Consider the following 19,169-nt stretch of genomic DNA (forward strand, 5'->3'; position numbering starts at 1 on the left):
CATGTAATTTTTTGCCAAAAATAACTGGCGAGATGTATGATATTCCATCATGTAAGCAAAGTCAACAGTGATTACAAGGTGTTTGGTTTCATTTCTTTGACATATTCTATGCGTAGCCTGTGCGTCTATTCTTGAGCTATGGTTAGACGTCTATAAAATTTTCACTGACAGCCCAAATTTTGCCTTGTTTTAGCCTAGCCCAGTGGTTCTGAAATTTTTTAAATAAAAAAATCTGACCCCCCCCAAAAAAATTATAAAATAAATAAAAACGGAAAGATAAAAAAAAAAGGAGCAATGAAAAAAACCTGCAATAGTTTCACTTCATTATTTCATATAACAGTAAGAGAGAATAATAATATAGAACTTAACTTTTAATTTAAATAAAACAAAAACATTTAAATATTTCAGTGATGCTTTGGATGACCAATATATGAAAGCGCAAATGTTTGACTGCTTTTGACAGCGCCTCACGTCACAAGCTCACCTTCTTGTTCGTCTTTTCACTGGAACACGCAGAGCAGCGGAGTGGCGAGTTCACAATAGCAGCTGGAGTTTCGGTCCGCTGAAGAGGTTTTGAGAACCACTGGCCTAGACATCTGGGCTGTGTTTGGACGGCTATTAGACGTCTTTTAAATGCAAAATTGCTTGTTGGGGAGTCTGACATCAGAGTATGAAACCATTTTCTGAACTCAAGTGCACACAAGCAGTTCGTATACGGTATTGGGAAAAGACACACTTGTCAAGATCTCAAAGAGGTTGTCTTGAGCGCTCAGATAACCCACTTCTCTCACCTGCTACACCCAGGAAAATGGCCTTAAGTGGCGTGAAAACCCTAGTAGCAGGATCAAACGGAGGAGTGGAAATCCCTGCAGATTCTCACTGAGAAATTGTTATGTGGCTGCCAGGTCGTTTGAGCAGGCACACCAGTAATTAATTGCAGTTGGGCATAGAGCCAGTAACAGGCACATGCTAAGAGATCAGACATCCCTCTAATTAAAATGACTGGCATGAAAACAGCAGGGTGAGGCATCCTTTGTGTGCCTAAAACAGGCTTTAGCCATGTAACTTATCCAGTCAAGAGATATGATGTCAAGTGCAGTTCATGGGTGTAGGTTGGGGTACATGTTCCTAACAAAGTAAAGAGACTAGTTAAGTCCTTTCCATTAAAATAAATGTATTTTTAATTAATTAATTAACTGTAACCAGGGAAGCCGTCTTGCACACTACTGCCTCAATGTTTTATATGTGGCATATTCACTCATTTTCTGTGCACTGTTTTCTGTAACCTAAGGACACAGTACAGGGAAAATATCAGAAACATCGAAAAAAAGTAGTTTGCCAAACTTTACTGTTTGCCCTAGTTTTAGTTCTTTGTCCTATTGATAAAATGTACATTTTAAACTATTAATTGTTGAACATATGCATAAAGTAAACTCCTTAAGCCAATATCTAGCCTTAAGGTATATGAATGGAAATGACTTTCACATTTTAAATTACTTGGTGAAATCACTTTATACTATAAATGTATTTATTTTTATGCTGTATAAAATAAACAAGCTGCTCAAGATCCTGGATTCATTTTTATAAAATCATGTTTTATTGTTTGGATGTTTTTATTCTGTGCACAAAAGACACGCTTATATAAACACTCTTTCTGCTGATGAGCTGACAATTTCACCTGTAGGCGAAGGCATGGCGCATCTGTGGTATATCAAATAAAATGACATATAGTAAGTAAAATATGGTCTGATATGTTGAAATGTGACAGTAAATACACAAAGGCAATATTAAGTAGATCACTTGGGCATTCATTGCAAATGTAAGTGCTTGTCAAAGTTTGAAAAATGCTGGTCTGTGGCAAGATCTTGCGGCCTGTAGATTCTAATGTAAACATCATTACGGTAGATGTGGAATTCAGCCTTTAATCTGAAGTGAAAGCCATAGCTGCTGAACAAAGAAAACATGAGGAGGCAGAGTGAGAGAGAGACAGAGAGAAGGGCCCCTGTGGTTCTGGGGTCATGGCACTTTAATGGGGAAATGCTGATGCTGTCATTTTTAACACACTACATGAGGTCCTGCTCTGAACTATTGGCAGGGATTGGGGAATGTCTGCTTTTTACTCAACTAAAGATAGTTTCATGTGTGCTCAGAATAATGTTAATCTCTACTACAAAATAAATCCTAAATAAATAAATGTCCCTTCTGTCAGTCAGAAGAATCAGCTTCTGTAGTGTGTCATGATGGTTATTTCAGCAATCACAATTTCCTGTTGTCATTTAAAGGTTTAATGGCGAAAATATAATGATTTTAAAATTAATAAAAACGGCAACAACATTAAACTAAATGTTGATGTTTTCAAGTGAATGTGAGTTGTGCATTGCAAAAGTCTCATCCATGAGTCTAGAGTGTTGACTTGATAAGATGTAGTGGACAAATGATATATTGCCAAGGCAGATATATCAGCTGATATTTGGCATTTTTTATATATCGGCACTAGCCGATACGTTTTTCAGTTTGGCCAATGTGTCGGAAAGGGGACTTTTATTTTGTCAGCACTGAGAACACCAGCGCCTGAACGCACAGCACTCCCATTCTCCGTCTTCATTAGTTTACCATTTCTGTTTAACAGTTCTGTCTAATACATTATTAAACAAAGAAAGTAAATGGCATTAATACAAAAGTATTTGCTTCTATATTGTTAGTAATGGAAAATCAAACTCTATACTTTTTCATTTACTATTAGCATTCACTCTCCTGTAACACTGGTAGATAACCACATCTCTTGGCAACTTGCTGACATCCATCTGTATTCTTTACAGAACCTGCCAAACCACAATCACACGGGGAGAGAGTCACTTACATAATTTATGATAGGAAACATTTGTTGTTGCTTGATCAAAAATGTGTTTTCCTCAAGGAAATGTTTCTTTAATTTCCGGTAAATGTTGTGATTTTGGGTTAGTTCTAAATTTTTTACAATTTAAAACATTTCTGACAGTTTAGCATGTGAAAACAAAACCCAAAATACAATTCCTCATCGTGTGAACTGCTTGGGTGCATAGAGAGTGTGAAAAGACATCCATGGACTTTCCCCACCTGACCCCAGAGACTTTATTACTTCTATTGCCCAATCAGTCAAATGGGAAAACAAAGAGTTTTGCACTTGTTTAAAGACTCAGAGTTAAGCTGAAGGTTTACAGTCTGTATGTGACAGTGACAGCGTGGGTGGTCCCACAGGAGCAGTGGTATTTTTTATTTACAGTTGGGCATGTGCAGGAAGGGCCTGTAATGGCACTGTGACGCTCTGTGTGCTGATGCGCAGTGGCTTGCCTCCTCTAGCAGTAATGGAGTGGGTATTTATGGAAAAGCCTGTGGACTGTAACCTGAGGTCATAGCCCTTAACTCAAGCAAGCCAAGATTAATTCTGACATGGTCTGCCCACGAGTCTCTCCTTCTGAACCTTTTTCAGCTTATTTGGTGTGAATGTGAAAAATATCCATCAAAGAACGCCAATCCGGTCAAACTTCAAAGAATAGGTCGAACCACTTTTTTCCATTTTTAAATATCCTGCTACCCTGAGAATGTCCTCCAAGTTAATAATGATGTGTGTAGATATCAGTGTTAAGGTTAAATATAAAGAATTAACTACGAACATGTTCCATTAATGTTTGACAGTGAGAAAATCTAATATTTTTGTCTTCATTTTTTATTAGTGTATCTGTTTTGTCATTTACAGTAAAACTAACAAATGTATTTTTGTGAAATGTTTTGCTTAAAAAGTGTGCCTGCTCTGAATTAAAGTACCTTGCTTTAAAATAAAATAAATGGCATTTGTTTTGATATTTTGTTACTGAATGCGGTAACATTCATATATTTTAACTGTGACTTTTGTGGGCCAGTGTACTTTATATCGGGGGCCTCAATGCTTTTGATTGTAGATCTAATAGTTTATTATTAGTGTCTTTATTTTAATTGATCTGCGCTCTTTACTATGTCACACTAACAGACGCCCATATGTCTCCAAGCAGTCATGAGTTTTACCACAAGAAAAACACACACACACACACACACACACACACACACACACACACACACACACACACACACACACACACACACACACACACACACACACACACACACACACACACACACACACACACACACACACACACACACACACACTTACAAGCACTTTTAAAGGCCTGGGTCTACAAAGTTAAAAAACATGTGCTTAAGGCAAATAAAAAAAAGAGCTTACACTAAGTGAAATCCTTGACACCCTGGTGTGCAACATGAATTTAAATGAATTTTCCCTCTCTTTCCCTCCCCTCTCTGTAGGAACTGAGCTATATCTACGCTGAATGAAGTCTGTGTGCTGCTGGTTTAGAATGTTGTCACGATAACATCAGCCTGACTCCGCTCTGACTGCAGCAGGTGGGAGCCCAAGGGTCAGGTAACGGTGACATTGGGTCATTGTGTGCCCAAACACACACACACACACACACACATGCACATTCACGCAAAGTCTGTAGCGAGATGTTAGCTATGGGAATTTCCGTTACCCTCGGAATGAGGATGATTATGATTGCTTGTTTAAACACTCTGCCTGAATATTTTTGCCCACTGTGGACACTGGGGGTCTTTGAGAGAACTGGAATGGACTACTTCCATCCTGTTTTGCTCTACAAGTTATTTATGTTTTTTTTTTTTTTCTAGTAAAAAATATCTTGTTTTTTTTTTACTAATGAAGAAAAATTGTGTCAGATAATAAGACATGTTTTTAGATAGCAGTTACCTCACTGTGTTTTGACTACATTCAGATTTATGGTGCAAAAATTTTCCAAATGGATTTGAAAAATAAATTTGTATTCAAGATATATATTCTCTAAATACAAAGTCTTAATACCAGTTTTGTTTCAAGTATAAATATCTAAAAATCCTTTAAACAAGATACTGTAGATATTTTATAAAATTCACAAATGTACACAGGAAGTCTTGTTTTTAAATCTAACAGTTTTTGTGAGGTTTATGGTTAAAACAAAATGCCAATTTATTTTCCCTTCATACATTTTGTAAATTTCTCAAAAAAATTGCCTTTCATTATTTAAAAAATGCTTTAAATGTAAATGTTTTCAGGTTTTCTAATGGGTATGAAAAATAGACTTGACTTATTAAGATCTGAATACGCACCATTTGCATTTTTTCTTTTATTAGAAAAATTTGAAAAATATTATTTTTCGGGAAACTACTTATTACTTAATATTGTGCTAAGAAGTAAGATTGTGACATCATTGTGACACATAATTCTTTTCCTCTGTGTAAAACACATTTTTGGTTGTTTCATTCTGTGAAGCAAATTAATGAGTTTTTGGCACTGTGTATCCCTGAGTGATGTGATGTAGTTTTGTTTTACGAGAAAAGAAGAGATCGACAGAAGAACAAATGCATTTTAATCGACTCTTTTAATGTCCTAAAGATGTTCTTTTAAATCACAAGATGAACATTTTAATTATAAATATCAGCCTTGTCGTCTGGAAATATCTGTAAAAAGACAAACATCCTCAAGCCAAACAGCTTTTGGGCATAATTAAGACATGACCAGTCTCTGTCTTTTTCAGTGTAGCTGTTGCGTAAATGTGTACAGGCTCTTGTTGGCACATTTCTGCTCACTGCAGAGCCGGGCACTTAAAAGAGTCTCGCTTCTGTGTTTGATGGTTTGGGTGTTCATGAATCTGCTGCATTGTGTTATTGAATTCTAGCTCTATGCCCTTAATCGCTTTCAGATATAGTGCTTTTCTTTGCTCAGAGACCTCATCAGCATTTACTTCATTTTCAGTATCTGTCATGTTATGTTTTTCAGTCTGTGAGTGAGGACTGAGTCAGGAATGAATCAGCGCTGCTTTTGATTGACGGACAGCTTGGTGAGAAACAAGGCCTCTGGAGAGCGAGAGTCCGATAACAGGAGTGAAAGCGTCGCCACGGCAATATCATCTTTCAGTCTTCACTGCCACTCGTCTTTCACAACATGGCCCCTGCTGTAGCACCGTTCTCTTCTATCGCTGTCTCTTCGAGGACATAGAAAGACACCGGACACACGGCATTCCTGGATACTGCCGCAGAGGAAAGCTGGGGAAGTGTCTTCAGGTCCGTAACAGATGGACAAACTGTGTTAAACATCAGTACCGTCACCTTTACAACTACTGTTTCCGAGTTAGGTAATCGTTTTAGTGGTTCAAAGGGACTCGCAGTACAATGAACGTTTTAGGAAGGTGCTGTCTCTGATTTTATATGTTTATGTGCAACTTCAAAGGCCAATGCGTGTGGCTCGAGAGCCCATCATGGCCAGAACGCTGCTGAAGATCCACCGCTATTTCCGGCGTAAACCGGTACGCTTTTTCACCTTCATCCTCCTCTACCTCACTGCTGGCAGCCTTGTTTTTCTCCACTCTGGCTTCTCCAGCGATACTTCCACCACTAGCGCCTCTGGAAGCGGCCGTGACCCACTTATATCGGAAGGTGGGGGCGGCACAGGTGGTGGGAGCTCTACCTCTGATGGTCTGGTGCTCCTGAGGAGGGTGTTTAAGGAAACACAGAGAGCCCCCCGGAGATTTGGACCACCATGGATGAAGGAAAATAGAGCACAGGATGCACCGGAGTGGGCCGGAAGAGGAGTCGATCATACCAGCAGTTGGAGTCATGGAGCCAAAGGAAGAACCACCAAAGAGATGGATGATGGGAGAGGTAGGAACATTTCCCTCACTATGGCACCAAAAATGTAACATCTGTTTTAACTTCTGAAATAGACAGACCATCCTGACCAGTTATAGTGGTAGATAATGACCTGACCTTAGAGAGCAATGTATAGAAAGACTTTTGGACAAACCAGTAGCAATGTATTTCTATACTAGTTCAACCTGATTAATTCTACACTACAAAAAAATTATTTTCACTATCGATATCTTTGTCTTGTTTTCAGTAAAAATATTTCAACATCCTTAAAGGGGTCATGACATGAGAAATCAAATTTGCCTTAATCTTTTGCATACCTAATATAAAAGGTCTTTGTACCATTAAAACATCCTGCAAGTTTCATAGCTTATAACATCTTCCTTATTTTAAACAAAGTGTTTATTTAATCAAGCTCCAAAAGCGGCACATTTTAATATCTGTGATGTCACACGGGTAAATACATTTGTATATGCCTGCCCCCAGAGCAAGACATTGACGAATAGTTATACATCATCGCACTATAGGCCCCGCCCACTGGCATTCAGTCACTGTCTGACATGTGCCTACACTGGATGTGAGCGTTGTGTCATGTCGCGACAAAAGCTAACAGAGCCCATTATAATCACTGACGCTGTCAACACTGGATACATTATACAGAAGCGCGTTCACTTTCTGACATACTCCACACGCTTAAAGGCCTGTTCACACCGGGACGAATTTCGCGCGCGATATTCGCCGACGTTTAACGCCTCGTGACTAAACAAAGGGCGCCAATGTGAGTGTGCACACCGACGCGAAAAACGCCACGCGTAAAAGCGTCATTTTTAAAAAAACGCCTCGGGTTCGTTTTTTTGGTTTGACGCGCCGCGTCAAAAACTATCCGACCAATGAGATTGGCGCTTTTGCTCACGTGTCTGGAGCTTCTGAAGTTACAGTAAAACACAACTTGGGGGCGCTCAAACACAAAACGGTCTTGCCGAGCACACATACGTAACGGCGAAGAAGATATACGCCAAGCAGCGTCTACACTGCTGAGAAGAAATAAGACGAGGAAGATGCAAGGCAAGATGAATGTATAGCTGCTGGTCTCGTTGGTGTCGGAACTTAAAGAACTATATGACAAACGCGACAGCGGAGTATTTCTGTTTTACATTAAGCGCCATCTAATGTCAGGGAATGAATTTGCATGTTCACTCGGCTCATCGTCAGCGAAAATCGTTTGGGTGTGAACACAAAAAACGCGTTGAAAAACGCTGGCGAATAACGCGCGCCGATATTCGTCCCGGTGTGTACGGCCCTTAAGTCTGTCGACAGTACAAATGGAAGAGTGAAAGACGTGTCCAGTTTAAAAAGTTCATTTGCATCTTTGTACAGACTTCAGAAGGATCTCGGCGTGAGAAACAAGTTCATGACTCATTTTAATGGTGTCCTGGATTATATGTCTGCGTCAGAGGATTATATGTTTGTTCGGAGCATTTTGTTTTGTAAACGAGGCACAGTGTAATACACAAAATTTTTGTAGAAGGATGACGCAGTCAGCTGTATTGGATCTGACAACATTACATCACAATGTTCATGATCAGACGTACGGCTGTGTCAGTGTCCTTATTAGCACATATATTTCATTCGAAGAAGACTTACTCATACACTGTGCTGCTTCATGTGTAGAGCACTAGAGTATATGAAATATGTCCATAAACTTGAAACACTCTTGCTCCGGTCCGTATATGAACTATATTATCCGCGTTGTGGCGTTGTTAAACTCATTGTGGTGTTCCGCACAGATACCGCTCTCAGCGCTCCGCGTGTTGTTTGAATTCTCTGTTAAAAGAGCTCTTTCTCATGAATAAATGCAGGACCGGCTGACGTAGAATCGTGCCCTCAGCCAATCACACACTCCGAAAGCACGCTTCTACCTCAGATTCCGTGACGTTGCTTATACTTTGCTTTTCAAACCCAGAAGAACGAAATTGCTCAGAAAAGCGCAAAAATAACCATTTTCTACTTAGTGATACAATTTATGAGTGCTTTTAGTGTTTTCAGTGACGTGTAGCCTGTACATATCATATCTCAAAAAATGTGTTTTTATGTTTCATGACCCTTTAAAAACGGATAATTTCAGACAGGGGCAGAACAGGGATTGAAAATAATCATTTTTTCACAAAAAAACTTTAACATTATAAGTGAACCTCAAGGAACATAATAAAATAATAAACAAAATACATGTCTAGCCAAGACACTCACCTGCCAATGTAGCCAAATGTCTTTCTGCTTAAGCATTTTACATACTGCTGTCAATGTTGGTCTTCTCATACACAGGATTGCCTTATTTAACAGAATACACGTTCTCACACAGACATGACACATGTGGTTGTGTGTTAAAAAAGGAAGTGATTAATGTTGCACTTCTGTCGTGACGCAAACCACAAAGCACAGTTCTCCTTGCAATGATAGCAACCTCAGACACTCTCACTGGAGAAAGAATTAATTCAGTGTCTTAAAGGAGAAACTTTGTAATATAAAAACACTGAGTATGTTTAAATTGCCCAATGTTGCCCTGCAAAATGACTTTACAGGGAAATCCGCTCATCCTAGGTGAGATTTCTTGTATACCATATTATGTTTAATTTGAAAGGGCACTGCGAATAGCATAGGGAACAGGTGTATATGCCGATATCACTTCACAGGAAGTGGAGAGTGAAATTTACCCATCAGTTATTGCACACCACCTCAGAACTTCATGAAGAAGTTCAAAAATATGATTTTCTTTTTTTAATTAAGCTAAATTCACCTCAGGTATGCTTTCAGTTTCTGAGCTTCTGTTTGCAGTTATAAAGCACAGTGTGATTAATTAAATGTACTAAAATATATAATGAATTATTTCTTATTAAATAATTGTATTAATTATTCTTTTACACACTCACACACATATACACTTGTATAAAATATTAATTATGATTTATAATTATTTACATGCATATATTATATCATCGTACTAATCTGTGTGACTCAAGTGCTACAGTACATGGCATTCCAGATTAGTTTATTTTTGTCAGATGAAGTGCTCGGGGTGTAGTGAACACTGTGTGCCCTGTGAAGCAGAACGCAGCTATTGATTAGAACGAGCTGATTGGCCCTTCAAGATGCGTGTCACTGGTCAGTTGTCACAGACAGTCATGGAATGAAGGCCATGGTTGAAGCTCAGTGGAGTATGGCAAACCGCCTGTGTCTTTAAAATGCTAAGCTGGAGGAATGAGATGCCCTTTTGGTGACTGTTGAAGTAAATAATGAATGCGTGTGTGTGTTTTTTCTAACGCTAGAGTAACACATTTGAGAGCTGTTGTTAGTTCATAGCCTTTGGCAGATGCTTCATCTCTCCTAAAAATCCTTTTTGCTTAACAGTAGGCACAAGTCTTAAAATCAGAGAGTGTATGATATAAATTCTTTATTTTTTTAAACTAATGGAATAAGCAGAAATATATATTTTTATAATAAAGACAAAAATGTAATTGATACATTTAATAAAACCTCATTTGAGTGATCCCAATGAAAGCATTTATGGTTATCCTAAAGAAGTTTAACACTATTCTCATTTATGGGTTAGCCATGTGCAACTGGGAAAGCTCTGACTTCTCAAGTCCCCAATATTCCTGTAAATAATTGTAAAGTCAGTTCATTAATCTTTGAAATAAAAGCTTCTTCTTTGAGGTGATGTGATTAAATATACATGATGTGACCTCCATCGTGGTTTAGTTGGAAAGTGTGTTTGATGGTGTTTGCTGAAGGTCTTTTCTAAAGTTTGGGGTTGGTAACAGGTTTTTTTTTTGGAAAGAAGCCTGACTAACCCTAGTGAAAAAAATCTATACCAAAATGTATTTAAAATACATTTATTTCATACTAAGTATACTACAAATCCATTAACATATTTACTGACATATCGCTTAAGAATTGCTGATATAAATATTATAATTCAACTTGGAGCACTTCTTTATTGCGCATTAAGCCTAAATGTATTTTAATATCACTATTAGTAAGGATAGTATGATCTCTGTATAATATCAGTCTTTAAATGCAAGATATTTAAAGTGTACCTGAAGTATACTTGCAGTAGTTCCACTTTAGCACAATCAAATATACTTAAGTATATCTTTAGTTGGACCTCAGCACTATTTCTGGATAACTAAAGTGCATTAAGTACAAAATAACTCATTTCCAAATTCCAATTTAGCAGACTTTAAGTATATCAATTTAGTATACCAAAAGTGCAAGTGCAGGGTATGTATATTAAAAAGTGAACAGTTGGATCAACTTAAAAAAAATTACTTCAATTGGTAACACCTAAAGAAATTAAGTTTTCTCAGCTTAAATTATCACGTTTTTCACGATAAAACGTGATAATTTAAGTTGAGAAAACTTAATTTCTTTAGGTGTTACCAATTGAAGTAATTTTTTTAAGTTGATCCAACTGTTCACTTTTTACAGTACTTAGCATAAAATAAATGTATTTCAAATAAATTTTTGAATATTTATTTTTCACTAGGGAAGGCTGCATTAAAACACAATACAAATATAGTAAAAACAATAATATTGGAACTATTCATCTATTTTATTATATTTTAAAATGAAATGTATTCCTGTGATGGCAAAGCTGAATTTTCAGCATCATTACTCCAGTCTTCAGTGACACATGATCCTTCAGAAATCATTATAATATGCTGATTTGGTGCTTAAGAAACATTTCTTATTATCAGTGTTGAAAACATTTGTGCTGTTTAATATTTGTGTGGAAACGGTGATAATTTTTTTTTTTTTTTTTATTCTTTGATGAATACAAAAAAAAAAGCATATTTTGGAAACAACTTAATGTATTCTTGCTGAATATAAGTATTCATTTCTTTTTTTAAAATCTCAATCTTTTAAATGGTAGCGTATATTAGTGTCCACACCAATGCACAATTAATTCATGTTTATTTTTAATGTTGGGCTTTATGTTCTGTGATCATAATTGCTCTGTGTGCTTTAAAGTAAGGATTTTGATTGACTGGAAAAATTATTCCAACTATTTTTTTAAATGTTATGGTTATAGTTATAGTTCATGGTGTGCTGTGCAGTCATCTGAAAGACTTTAGTCATAATTGGTTTAGTTTGCAGGATGCATTTAGCAAGTTACTTAAATCATAGTGAACATTACACCAAGAAACAGCTTGATTGAATAGCCAATGTGGGCCTCTTTCAAATTAAACCTTCGAATTTCGATTTCTCTTCGAAATATGGACTACATACAGAAAAGTCTCACCTCAGTCACCTGTGCTAACTCACTATAGCTCACACAGAACCCCACAAAAAGGCAAAAGAAAGCCAATTAGAGGATTGTGCAAGTCTCGGGTCATTACCTTTATCCATGGTGAGGTTTGAACAGATGGTTCTCAAGTGGGCCTCTAGTAAAAATTGTAACCCTCTAGTAAAACACTGCACGTTTCACTTTTGACAGTGCATGACTTTAGCAATCAACCTCTGATAAGTAAGCCACTTTATTGTAATTGTGGAGATTGTATCTTTGTGGTTGTAAAGGCACACATCCAACTAATTAATCACAAAGGATGTCAAGGACAGAAACATGAGCTCAGGCCCCCAACATCCTTCACTGTAGTCTACGATATCTGTGATATCGGCACCAGATGGGGTGACAGTAGGAGGAAGTGCAAATGTCTTATATTAGCTCAGTTAGTACATCAGTGATCTTGTGGTCTGAACTATATCAGACACTTGCATCATTTTAAAAAGTGAAGTAAATCAACAATTGATTTCCTCTTCTCCTAAGTCTTACAGAGTCACTTTTCCACAAAAAGAGAAATATAAAGGGAAAGGAAGAGTGAGGTTTCCACCAAGTAGTGTTTTTAAACCATGTAACACACGTGGAAGGTAACCTTTACAACCCATTTGACTTTTTGGGTGAAACAGAACTTGATTTAAAGGAACTAGTTGTAAAATGTAAAAAATTCAGTCATATCTGTTTAATATTTATATAATATATTTATGTAAAGTAGTCATTATATTTAGATTTTTTTTATTCACATTCACCGTTGAATCATTGAGACCAGAGACATGTATTATTAAAGCGGAGGGGGTCAATTTTGGTGTCATGTTTCATTTGACTCTTCCATGTGTTGTCCCTGTCTCTACTCTGCCTCCTTCAGGACACTTTTACACTGTTTGTGACTGAAATTCATAATAATAATAATACATTTACATTTACATTTATGCATTTGGCAGACGCTTTTATCCAAAGCGACTTACATTGCATTCAAAGTACACATTTTTTTTTACATTTTATCAATGCTTGCTTTCCCTGGGAATCGAACCCATGACCTTGGCGTTGCTAGCGCCAACGCTCTACTGTTTGAGCTACAGGAAAGCCTTAATATATAATATAGAGGAAATTAGGGCAAAATTTTAATCCAGTAAATATTTTGACAGCACTAGCACTGGTCTTCCCTTCACAATTAATAATAATTATAATCTAAATTCAAAGATCACTTGTATTAGTAGCTCAAAGCTGTACAAATAAAAAGTTACATTTATACAATAATAATGTCTAATAAATTAGATATTATTAATACAATAGACAAATACCAGAAACGCAAAAGCAAAGAAAAAGGCATGTCCTTTCTACATTAAATATAAAATATTAACGTTTTTAAAATATAAGAGTTTAGAAGTGTAAAAACAGAAAACAGTTTTAATTTTATAGGCTATGATATTGAGTTTTATTCAAATATATTGAAGTGAAACTATAATAACTCATCCCCGTTCCCGTCTTCATTATTCTTCATATATCCAGAGCAAACGCTTCATGCAGAGAGCTCATCATGCGAGTACAGCAGAGCATCATTAACTCTGTAGTCGTGCTGCTAGTGAGAGTTTCATCCAAGCACTTAGTTGCTTCACAGAATGGCAATACAGTGTTGAGTGAATGGAGCTTAACTTGTAGATAAAGCAGATTACCGAGCTTGCCCTCTGTGCCTGCCAATACGATTAACTCACCATCATGCTCGCTGCTTTTTAGACAATTGCAATTACTATAATGTTGTACTGGTTCGTATGTGTATATGTCAGAACCCCCCTTCGCCAGCTCATATCTGCTATTAGAAAATACATTCAATCCTAATGGGGAGAGATGAGATTACAGAGAAAGAACGGATGCCATGCAACAGGGCATTTTCGGTCGTGTGTGTGTGTGTGTGTGTGTGTGTGTGTGTCACAAATGATGAGATTGATGGAGCAGATGATGCATCTGTGCATCAGACTGTAAATGTTTTCAGAACAAAACGTCCACAACAATGTGGCCATATCCAAACTGTAGATGTGTTTTAATGTTTTGTGTCACAAGCTGTTAATATATGGAATGGCATTTTCTATATGGTTGCTAATCACAATATGTGATGGCAGACTGTTAGCGTCTTGTTAAAATGTATTTTTACATTCAATTTCGGAGGATTTATAATTTAATCTTTTACGCAAATTAAGCTCATTATAAAATAATGTTGATTATCCCACTTTGACTTGTCAAAATACACACAAATTAAAGCTACTTAATTATCACAGACTTAAATATTATGCATGTGTTAACTAGTGTGAATAATAAACCATTTAATAACGTATTCACAAAATCTTAATTAACAGGCCTACTAAAGTTTGTATTAAGAAACTTATGCAACATTATTCTCATTTATCAAAATGTTGTAATACGATTTCAGCATGTATGAAAATGCCTTGAATTAATATTCAAAATTCCCTAATCCAAAACAGTCATACAGATATTCGGCCACTAGATGGTGCCGCGTATCAACTTTAGTAATTATGAAATGTGCTTTACAACCTTGGAATGTTTCTTGAATTAATTTTTTTTCATGAATCAACAGGATTTACTGATCAAGAGGATTCAAATCAGCACTAATTTTGTTCTTTTTATTCTTGATACTGGAATTACTGATGTTTTCAATATATTTCTCTTTAGCAAAGTACTCCGGCTGCTATGTTGATGACACACAGAAACGGGCTCTTAGAGGGGTGTCCTTTTTTGACTACAAAAAAATGACCGTCTTCCGTTGCCAGGACAACTGCGCTGAGAGGTACAGTATGCCGACTGAAACTTTTTATCTCCATCTACAAGACTATGCGCACACATTTGCATCACAATGACACATTTCTTTTGACTTCTACAGTTTACATGCTCAGGTAATTACATTTTCTGTGCTTTGACCTCAATTAAGACATTAAATAGTATGTTTATTAAGCAGTTTTCTTGATGACCATTAGCAGATATCTGTCCCCCATAATGCAAGTGATTTCAAGTTTTACTATTCTTTTAAGATAACATTTCCACACCTACACAGTACACTCCCAAACAAAACCCACACAAACAATCATGTACACATACATACACATTATGAGTTATCATAAACATGTAATTGCTCTTAGTTAATGCCCCTTCACTGACAAACATGACTCATTTAATACACATTACACTAATCTAATTCCCTGAGTTATCTTGTTACCTTGACTTATAATTAACTCAGATGAGAGAGAGTTATCAGATATGCTGTTTCCTCTGATGATCCTCTGATAGTCACAAAGATTTGTGTTTTATCATGTAGGCCTGCTCTCATTCATTTTCAGGATGTGTGCTCACCAGTAATTAACTTTCATCCTAAAATGAAAATAGTCATCATTCACTCATCCAGATGTCTTTCCAAACCTGAATGAATTATTTTTTCTGTGGAACACAAAAGTGGAAATACTGAAGAACTTTGCTAATCGCTCTTTTCTGTGGAAATACAGTGAATCAACAGTGATAAAAAAAAAGGAAAAACATCATGAGAGTAAATGTGGTCAGTACGACTCATGCACTTTATTCCAGTTTTTCAGTAGCCATATGATAGCTTTATTAGAGGAACAGAGGAAGTCATTATTCACTTTCATTAAATGAATTGATTGATCAGTGGTTTTCAACCTTGACCCCAAGTCCCCCCACCCCCCACCCCTATTGTCCAGAACAATATTCGAAAGCCCCTAGCCCTAGTTTTGCTTTCAAAGCATATTTTAATCTGTGAACACTCTTAGTTCCTGTAAATTAAAAAAAGGAACTTAACTCATTATAATTAAAATCAAAATAATTATATTTCATGACTCAAGAAGTTATGAGAGCCGAATGTTTTCAGTGATCCCACTCTTTTTTTAACCCATGAATTTATTTAATTACATTTTCAGTCGTTTTGTTATACTGGATTTTAAATCATATTTTTTTTCTTACAATCTACCTGATAAAATATTTTAGATCTGGCAGAAAAATATATATTTATATTAAAAATGCCCATGGCACTTTAATATTGTATTAATTTACATGATTTTTCCAAGTCTAGAAATCTCACTTTTAAAATTAGACTTGCTCATATATCCAGGTTTTGTGGAGAGAGAGAAACAACAGCAAATTTATTCAAAATTCCTCCAGTTTTGACACAGATTTGGAACAACATTAGGGTGAGTAAATGATGATAAAATTAAATTAATTTTCATTTTTAGTTGAACTGGTAATGTTGCTTTTTTGCTTTCCATCTTGTTAGCACTCTTGCTTCCTTCCTCTTTCCTCGGTTCCTCTATTCCTTCTGCTTCCCAATGTTTCTTAACACTGCATACCCATTAACATCACATCAGTCTGTGCCTTGGAAAGCCACGGAAAGAGAGAAAGGGAGAAAAAAAAAGACTAAGGAATTTGGACCTCAGGGCTGCTTTACAGGAAAGAGTGAGAGTCAACAGAAACAGCACATCTGGTCTCAGTTCTCCCTTGCGTAGGCGTGAGCCAGACTTTGGAGAAAGACGATCCTTTATGTTCTCTCCTCAGATCAAAATAGGGGCTATAAAACTGCCGTCATGCACAAACATCACATTCAAAAGAGCAAATGAATGGATGGACTTTGTTTTTAAGTTTATTTTGTCAGTTTTGCATGTATTTTTGTTGGAAATAAATTTCAAGACAAGCTTTAACATTGATGAAAGTGATTGTTGATTGATCACGAGTCAAGAGGAAGTTTACTGCTGTCTCGTGGACTGAAGTTTTACCAGAACCATTGTTTAAAAGGAAGGGCTCTGTTGATTATATAAATGATTCTTTTATGTTTTTAAACTGGGTGCTCAGCTTAGGGAGGTTCTCACATTTTTAAAAAGAATTTTTGGACAAACAGCTGCATTGAAGAGGGGCCTGAAGGGTGGAGAGCACATCGAAGCGATTGTTCAAATAAAAGAGCTTTTGAACCATAGAATTTCAACTTAACAGTCAATGCTTCTGTTCAGCTTACTTTTTCTCTCAGCCTTGCGCTTGGAAATTATACTCTCCACACAGTGCATGAGCTGTATCGAAACCCATTTCTTTTGCAAAACAGTTTGATCTGAATTTAAGGGAGGGGAACATTGCTGGTAGTTGGTCAAAGTGTCAGAACAATAGACCACATTCTTTCTGCTGTTTTCAAAAGCTACATGTACATGCATGCCCGTGTGCACCACTGACTGTTTCAGTATAAAGGAAACTGTGGTGCACGTCTTACACTTCCCCTAGAAAAGCCTGTTTTTAAGTGACCTGCTCAAAGGCACAAATGTGATTCTGTAGATCATGAAACACCCCTTTTTAACACCCCTTTTCAGTTAACACTTGAGATATTTATCTACTAGACGACATCATAAAGCAGTGAAGATATGCAGCATTTTTACGGTGAAATTATCAAATTTCTCTCTGTTTTAAGTGTAAAAAGTCAGCATAAAATTAATATTCATTTTCTAAATAATTTTTATAGATCTTATTTTAAACAATTCATCCGTGCATAGGGTTTATTTTAATATGACATTTTTTGACCTACTATAAAATATTATTATGATTAAATATGATGAAATATTATGTCATATTTAATCACAATATCATAATTGGATCTTCTGGTGAAAACAACAGACCTCTCTCTGGTGACATATGCAGAACTTCTCCGATCATTTAATAATTTAAACCCGCTTCTCCAGTTCACGTTCATCTGCCTCCATATTTGAGTTCAACAGCCACATCTCAAAATCCAGTAAACAACTGATGCATAAGGTCCTGTCCTGTCCTACTTTCTTTTTTTTTCTTTTTTCTTTTTTTTAAATAGAATCAATTTCCATCATATGTACGCCAGAATACAGAAGAAAAGATATGCCTAGTTCTGTCATGAAACTATATGTTGCAGGCTGATGGGTGCTTAAAGGAATAGTCCACTTACAAATGAAAATTCTGTCAACATTTACTCACCCTCAAGTTGTTTCAAACCTGTATGAATTTCTTTCTTCTGCTGAAGACAAAGGAAGATATTTTGAAGAATGTCGGTAACCAGACAGTTGATGTAACCCCATTGACTTCAATAGTAGCAAAAAAAATACTATGGAAGTCAATGGGGTCCATCAACTGTTTGGTTACCGACATTCTTCAAAATATCTTCCTTTGTGTTCAGTAGAAGAAAGAAATTCATACAGGTTTGAAACAACTTGAGGGTGAGTAAATGTTGATAGAATTTTCTATTTTTAAGTGAACTATTCCTTTAACGCAACCTGATGATATTCAAAGTGTTAACTACTTGGCACAAGCTGATTGGTTTATGTCGCGTCTGCAGCCAATGAGCTTGCTGCTCACAACAATTTAAATGGCTGGTTAGCATTCATTATAGCAGTTTGCATATATATATATATATATATATATATATATATATATATATATATATATATATATATATATATATATATATGCAACAACAGCAATAATCAATAGCAGCAGCAGCAATAATCTACAACAACAGCAATAATATACAGCAGCCGCAGCAATAATCTACAACAACAGCAATAATATACAGCAGCCGCAGCAATAATCTACAACATCAGCAATAATATACAGCAGCCACAGCCATAATCTACAACAACAGCAACAATATACAGCAGTAGCAGCAATAATGCATAATAGCAACTAAATACATAATAAAGATGTTTTTTCTTCATCCTGTGTTATTAGGGGTTATCTCTATGCGGGTCTGGAGTTTGGAGCTGAGTGCTACTGTGGCCATAAGATCCAGGCGCCCAACGTGTCAGAGAGTGAATGTAATATGGAGTGTAAAGGGGAGAAGAGTAACCTCTGTGGAGGACCTAATCGACTGTCCATATACAGACTGGAGCTGAGCCAGGAGTCGGCCCGCCGATGTGAGCACTCTGACACACGGATACTTTTACACATGTGCATCAGCAAGCTTACATTCACACATTTGGACAGGCGCACAGATATGACAGATTTGGCTCGACACGCACACACAACAGCTTTGATTGATAAGACCAACTAAAACTTTACAAAAAGGTTTCATTTGTTAACATTAATT

At 36.5% G+C, this 19,169-nt stretch overlaps 1 protein-coding gene across 5 annotated transcripts in view; it reads left to right on the forward strand.

The window, feature by feature from the left end:
• wscd2 (WSC domain containing 2) overlaps positions 1-19,169 on the forward strand; it is a 48,616-nt gene that overhangs the window by 20,561 nt on the left and 8,886 nt on the right. For 3 of the 5 annotated variants that reach the window (XM_084413569.1, XM_084413570.1, XM_084413571.1), the window contains 4 exons: positions 4,342-4,456; positions 5,864-6,744; positions 14,750-14,864; positions 18,812-18,996. In XM_084413569.1, coding sequence (XP_084269695.1) covers positions 6,318-6,744; positions 14,750-14,864; positions 18,812-18,996 — 727 coding nt within the window. In that variant the 5' untranslated portion in view covers positions 4,342-4,456; positions 5,864-6,317. The remainder of the gene's footprint in view (positions 1-4,341; positions 4,457-5,863; positions 6,745-14,749; positions 14,865-18,811; positions 18,997-19,169) is intronic. The other 2 variants (XM_084413572.1, XM_084413573.1) reach the window with 1 other exon arrangement.

This window comes from Rutilus rutilus, assembly GCF_951802725.1.
Source record: "Rutilus rutilus genome assembly, chromosome: 7".
Lineage (NCBI taxonomy): Eukaryota > Metazoa > Chordata > Actinopteri > Cypriniformes > Leuciscidae > Rutilus > Rutilus rutilus.